This window comes from Fusarium keratoplasticum, chromosome 7, assembly GCF_025433545.1.
Source record: "Fusarium keratoplasticum isolate Fu6.1 chromosome 7, whole genome shotgun sequence".
NCBI classification, from domain to species: Eukaryota; Fungi; Ascomycota; class Sordariomycetes; order Hypocreales; family Nectriaceae; genus Fusarium; species Fusarium keratoplasticum.
The window spans coordinates 1,858,456-1,865,367 of NC_070535.1; the positions used below are offsets into that span (position 1 = coordinate 1,858,456).

Consider the following 6,912-nt stretch of genomic DNA (forward strand, 5'->3'; position numbering starts at 1 on the left):
TAGAACGTCTGGAGGCCTGCGAGGATTAAATTCTTATCTAAATGTGTAAACTACTTAACAAAGCCGCTCAGTTGCTAATTATATTCTGTCATATTTTGAACCATTTTCTTTGTCGTTATGGCTGATAGCCTCCTTTGATGACACCATAAAGAGAAACCAAGAGAGACTTGGCCTGAAGAGAATTTGCAGGCTTTTATGTGGCCATCATTCTTTGTTTCTTTACACCCAGTTACCTGTGGGTAGATGCAATATGCACGCGATGCGGCAGATTCGGGTGCTCTTTGATCATCTGGCTTACAAAGCCCTTTTTCACAAAGGGCGGAAGAACGAAGGAAAGAAATGATTCGATTGTACATGTTGGATTAGGTAGACACGAATGGACATAAATGACTGTTATACATCACATCTCACTGACTATCAGAGACCGTATCCAGAACACCAAGACACAACAGTCTACATCTGATTCAACGCCTATTCAAAAACCACTACATCCTTCATTCGAAATTCAGTCTGAGTTTGAACTACCACCATCTTGAACAACATAAACATCCAGCAAAAGCCATGGCCAACCAAACCCGCCAAGAACCATTCTCGCCCGAGGCCACTATTTTGGCCTTCATCTTGATCTTCATTTTCGAGATGATAATGTCCGTTGCGAGGCCTATGATGTTATTCCTTCAAATCTATTTCCTGGCGATCGTGGGGCGGTATCTTCTTATCTCCTTCATCGAGAGTTGAAGTTGATGGAAGGGGGGCCAGCGACAGAGGAAAAATTGCGAGTTGTGTGCGGCCGTGTCTTCGGAGGGAGAACCAGTGGCATGAATGGTCCGCTCGCTTGATGGGCAACATGGCTTCATGGCGCCTGTTTCTTCCGTGACAACATGGGGGTACCTTTTTTTTTTTTTTTTTTTTTTTTTTGGAACACTGACAATTATGTTGGTGACCGGCGAGGGTATTTAAAGACCTAGCATGTGCTAGAATTAGAAAAGGAGAAGAAAAAACGCGATTCTTTACCAAGTGTATTTCCAACAAGTAGAAGTGAATTGTTCCCGTTGAATATCAGCTGTGTTGGTCCGTCAGTAACAATAACAAGGGCCAAATGCCAACACGGTGATGCTGGTACTGAAATATGTGGCCGTTTCTAGCGTATCGGACAAAGCTATTAATGTTTAAATGGCAGACAACCAGTCTTGAACAAGCGCGTTAAAGTGATCGGGTTCTTGCACAAAGAGCCAATGCCCAGCAGCTAACAGCTCAAGCCTATCTTTGTCCCCAACACCCAGCTCCCTTTCCTTGGCCAAGTTGGTATCGTCTGAAAAAACTACCAGCCGCGGAGCCATTCTTCTCGTTGGCCAAAAGGTCCTGCCTGTCTCCCATGTGCAATATGCCGGCTCCAGCGAATTCTGGTATCCTGTCTGATACACAACCCATTCGGGTGTCCCAAGAAGTCTCATACGGTGCCATGTTTTGAGCCACTCTGGTCCAACGGTAGATGAAAATATGGGTTCAAGCACTTGCCGCGCCCTTTCATGCTCCATCATTGCACAGAACGCCGAGTACCGCGCAGCTGGATTGTAATACATGGGACTAATGAGGATGAGGGCCTTCACTAGTTTAGGCGAGCGTACGGCGATAAGTGATGCGACAAGACAGCCAAGGGAGTGTCCGACGACAATGGCCGGCTCAGTGATGTTGAGGTGCTTGAGCAGAGCCACCGCGTCGTCACTGGTTACTTCTGCACGCAGCTGCTCGGGGCTGGACTCAGGAGGCAAGGAGGAGCGCCCATTACCTCGATAGTCGAATGCAATGATTTGGTAGCCGAGGGCCTTGAAGAACGGGATCTGAAAGATGAAGTCTTGGCTGTCGCATGCCCAGCCGTGGAGGAAAAGGACAGGGGGGCCCTGGCCTTCAGAGACGTAAAATAAAGAGACGTTGTCTCTGACAAGGTGTGGCATCATGAGGTGTATCAGATCGACTTGGGCTTGTTTGGGCAAAAAATCCATGCGGGGGAGTAGAGTTTTATAACTTCTGACAGGCAAGACACCGCGCATCCTCGGCTCCATTTATCGTCCGCGCTGATTGTAGGAGTGCGTCATCGTCAGCATTAAGCCTTGAGCCTCACGCTAGTTAAGGGCAATTTCTTCAAATCAAGACGCTGCATTTGAAGTAGGGACCATGAATCTATTCCAATCCGAGTAAGGACATGGGCCGGACTGATTCACTTGGGCCACAAAGTTGAGACGACAAGAGAGGAGCCAAGCATACTAGCCAACCAAGCCATTCTCGGTTGATGCCCGGAGTCCGCCTCCGATGATACTAGTAAATGCCAATGGGAGATGGTTAAATAAAGACCCTAGGTCGAATAAACCATTGCAGGGATTCAGTTGTCCTTATGCTAATGAATCATGAGCACGAATCTCACACAACCCGCTTTGGCATTGGATCAAATAAAGTTGCCAAAGCTACCTAGGTATTCAACAGGAAACCGGTCATAGTGTAACCAGAGGGAAATGTAACACGATGCAGTTCAATTTGAGAAATGAAATGTAGGATTATGATGTGAATTACTTATGCCCCCAAAAAATAGAGCCTGCTCAACGATGATCTCCTGACGCTCAAACTCATTTTGTCGCTAATTCTGAAGCTTGATCTCAATAAACTGGTGCAGCGCCCCAGGCACATTGGAAACAGAAGTAATCTCCAGCCTCTTGTCGACCTTGGCCAGCAGACTCTTCCAGTCCTCCAGGCTACGCTCCAAGGAGTTGAACGCATTCAGCATCTGAAGGTCGGCCGCACTCATCATGCGGCCAAGAGTCTTGAAGGGAAGAGCATCAGTGTCTGGTGGAGCCACGAGCTCGACTAAAACAACACTGGATCCTGACTCCAGATGTGGGACCAGAGGTGTTAGGACCTTGGCAGCGTACTTGTCGGGCCAGTCATGCAGGATTGTCTTAAGCATGTACACTTGACCATTGGTGTTTTGAGGAGTGAAGAAGTCACGCGCTTCAAAGGTGACACGGGACTTGAGCTCCTCGGGCAGTCGCTCGTCGAAAGCAGCCTTGACTTCAGGAAGGTCTTGAACAACAAACTTCAAGTCTGGGAATGTCTTGGCCAGATGGCTGGCATCATGGCCACTGGAGCCACCAATCTGAGACATGTTAGTAAAGCCTATGAGGAATAGCAGTGAAGGGAAGGACTCACATCAACAACAGTAGCTTCGCCGAGCTGGGCCCAGTCATAGCCTGTGCTCAAGAGGTCCTCAATCTTGATAGATGATGTAGAGGCGGCAGCTTGCATACTCTCAGCAAACTTGGTAGCTCGCCATCCCTTGGGCTTGCCCTCGACATCGCGATTCAAGTAATCCCAGAACGACTCGGGCTTGTCCAGCCTGTCAATGTTGGCAACAGCGAAGCTGCTCTCCAAAAGCTCCTCGCTCCACGTTTCCTTCCCAGAGCCGTACTTTCGGAATGCTTCAGGCATGTGGACAGTACCCGGTCTGGTTTCGTGGAAGTTGTGTCGGAGCCAAGACCTCATGAGGGGATTCTTGACGGGAAGGGCAGAGAGAGATGTGTGCACGATCTTGTCTGGTGCGTTGGGGTCCACGGCAAAGAACCGGATAGAGATGGCGTACTTGAGAACACGACGAACAAGACTCTCTGGAAGGCCGACCTTGGCGGCAATCTCTGCACGTGTTGCCGATCCATCCAATGGCACAGCGTTCCAAAAGTCAAACTCGTTAAGGATGTCCATGGTGGCTGAATCGTAGTTCATCTGTTTAGGTTAGTCGCGGCATTTCAATACTGAGAGGTAGACGAACAAAGAAAGGAGTCATGAAAGATACGTCCGTCGGGCCTAGAGTAAGACGGTGAATATCGTTGATGGCATCGAGCAACACCATACGAAGACCCATGACTTCTGGAGACTTTGGATACTCTGCAAGACTATCCAAGGCAAAGGAAGGAGCGGCATGCCCGCCTTTCTCAAGCGTTGCCGCGAGGGCATTCGCGGTTTGAGAGATGGACTCAGCCAGACTGGTCAAAGAGGGTTGCTGCTTGTCGGCCATTTTTTCAAATGCTTAGAGTTTGTTGAATTGATTATCATGTTCCTACGGACTTCATGTCAAGATATATGTCTACTGCGGAGCAGATCGTATGCGTTGGCCAAGAAAAGGACCTTGGTTTTAGCCGAGCATCAGCTCGTCGACTCACAGCTAACGTAGTCAGCACTACTCCAAACCTGGCAAGCGAGATGCAAATCAGCGCGGACATGAAGCCTCATGTGGATTAGCAGATTCGTAAGCGGCCGGGAAACCCTGGTTAAGTAGTCCGATAACGCCAATCAGCAAGCAGGTTCAACTTGACAACAGGTTCTGCGCGGGTAGGGCTGAATGCCGTTGGACCAGCGTGACCACCGACAGCGTTTGAGTCTTCCTCCTGCTTCCCGCTGACTTTCTTATTCGTCAAGTTACAGGAATTGCCGCTTGGCAGCCAGGACAAAGTCCCTTCTCATCCGGAAGTAGAAGGCTGAATGGCTTAACTAGGGCTGATCTGACAGCACCGAAAGACATCGGTCGCATTCCGGATAGCTTCATGGTAGTCTCTCTGACCAGTTATACCATTTCGAGCCTGGTGGCTGCCGCTTAGCTGATACTCCTTCAACTGTTGGCTGATGCCTCATTCCGGACCTTATCTGATTCCTGAGCTTAGATGGTTGCGTTGCATATGCATGCCGTGAGAAATGAAAGCAGACAAGTCATTTTAAACCAAACGCTCCCAGTCGCTCTCAATACTGAGCAACAGTGGTTCTCCTTGTTTCCATCACGCCCTAGAACATGTATGGACCGCTTGAGGATTAGGGGCTGATACTCATTTTCTTTTGAAGATGCACGCTTTTTCTCAGACTATCTATCATGCACGTTTCCTCCTCCTGGTTCCCATGCGTCGTGAAATCAATGGCCACCGGCCGTGTTGGAGTTGTCTGCACAAGTCCAAGGTCCTGTCTCTCCATTTTGTTTCAAGCTGTCCATGATACCAACCACCGACCCGTACGTGCCGGCAACCACCATGAAGGTGCCTGAGATGATAATAAAGACGCTCCAGGCGACCATAAGGCACCATTTAAGAGACTTGGTCTTCTTGCCTGCAGTCCAATTATCGTAAAGCCACATACAACCGTAGGGTTGGAAACACATAAAAGTACCAAGTAAAGCACCAATTAGCGAAACAAGCCCCCCAAACACGGGGATGCTGCTCGCGATGATGTACGCAATGATGGTGACTCCTCCAGTACATGCCAACCAGGTGCCCCAATGCACCGCACTGTTGGAGTTGAGGTGCTTTGTGCCACGGAGGAGTCGAATAAAGAGATACTTGGCCGGGATCTATGCATAAGACCAATTAGCATCTGCACATAGGAAAGCCCACCATCACTCACATGTGTCATAAGCATGGCGGTAACTATCAATCCTGGCAGGGCAAATCCGTAGCAGACTTTCTTCATCAGAACTCCAGCCGAGCCTAGCGCAGGCGATGCAACGTAAGAGCCGCAATAATAGTAGACGACAATACCAATGGTGATATAGGTCACGGTCACGATAGACTGACAAGTCAAGAGTGAACGGGTGAAGTGGCGAGGCTCGCGCATTTCGGCTGCAATTTGGAAGAAGGCTGGCGTCCCTGAGAATGCAAAGATATGAGATGAAATGGCCGAGATACCATCCACAAATGTCGGGGAATTGGTGAGTCTGTAGTCTGACTCCCAATGGCCTTCACTGGGAGAAGGGGCGTCGGCAGGACGATCTTGAAGACCGACGGCAACGGTCACACAGAAGACTGGAGCAGTTGGTCAGTTGCAAAGGGTCTGTCAGAGGGACATCAACTTACTAGCCGTCATAATGCAAACCAAGCCAATCCACGCAATCCAGCCAATTCGACCCAGGGTGCGGATACTAGCGAAGAGGAAACCGAGCACCGCAGCAACGGCAACAAACACAGCAGTACAAGCTGCGTGAGTCGACACCGAGTTTAAGCCAATCGAGATGCCCAACATTGCGGAACCAGCGACGAAAATCCAATCTGAAGAGCATCAGCAGGAGCCGAGGACTTGCTGGTCCTACCTGTTGGGACTTGCCACTCACATAACATAAAGACGACAGCTAGAAATTCGCGGCCGGGACGCCCAAACATGAGCTGACCGGCGTCATCGAGGCCGTAGACTCCGGGATGGCGACGTTTAAAAACGCCAATCATGTAATCTGACCAGGTGGTGATAATTGCGACGGCGATAAGGCAGATGACACCTGGAATAAGACCGAGAGCGTCAAAGGTTTTGGGGATGGAGAGAACTCCGAGACCGATCTGAGTCTTGGTCATCAGAGCAACAGTCGCGATCCATCCGACCTGTGTGAACCCAATATTTAGTGTCTGCCATTTTGATACTCTCCTGACTGACTGACATTTCGGTAGTTGGGGCCACCCTCTGAAACCTCACCAAAGACGGCGTCTTCAATGTGTGGTGACGATTCGCCATCCTCGGAGCACTGAGAAGGACTTCTCTGAATCACCCCAGACGGCTCGAGGTCTTGAGGGCTCTCCTTCTTGTCAAATTTCATGTTGAATGTATAAATGGACAGGGTAAAAATCTGGGGAATCTGGGGGAAATGGAGCAGAATGGGGCACAATGGGCATGTGGAGGCTAGAGAATCTGGGGAAGAAGGGTCTGGTGACTCAGGGGAAAGCCACTCCTTTAAAAGAATGGGTTTTCCATTAGTCAACGAAGCCCGTAAGTGCATCACGGCCCCATGGAAACGCCGTCATGAAGGTTCCGTCGCCCCACGCTATCGAGAACGAACAAGGTTGAGGCGTGCATGAGTTGTTGGAAGCGGCGGAGCCTGCGGAAGTGTGATGTGCGGAA

General features: G+C 49.7%; 1 protein-coding gene and 1 pseudogene across 2 annotated transcripts, besides 1 other annotated feature; both read right to left on the reverse strand.

The window, feature by feature from the left end:
• Positions 1–2,632: 2,632 nt before the first annotated feature.
• On the reverse strand, positions 2,633–4,069 carry NCS57_00976600 (Methyltransf-2 domain-containing protein; the record flags this gene model as incomplete). Its single annotated transcript, XM_053059529.1, has 3 exons — positions 3,818–4,069; positions 3,202–3,771; positions 2,633–3,148 (listed from the first exon to the last, which is right to left on the reverse strand). Exons 1-3 carry the CDS (start codon positions 4,061–4,063, stop codon positions 2,633–2,635), a joined length of 1,332 nt encoding a protein of 443 aa, XP_052911600.1. The 5' UTR covers positions 4,064–4,069.
• An 879-nt stretch (positions 4,070–4,948) lies between these two features.
• NCS57_00976700 lies at positions 4,949–6,700 on the reverse strand (annotated as a pseudogene). Its single transcript has 5 exons — positions 6,455–6,700; positions 6,137–6,398; positions 5,883–6,074; positions 5,434–5,831; positions 4,949–5,380 (listed from the first exon to the last, which is right to left on the reverse strand).
• Positions 4,949–6,700: a sequence feature.
• Positions 6,701–6,912: the final 212 nt, after the last annotated feature.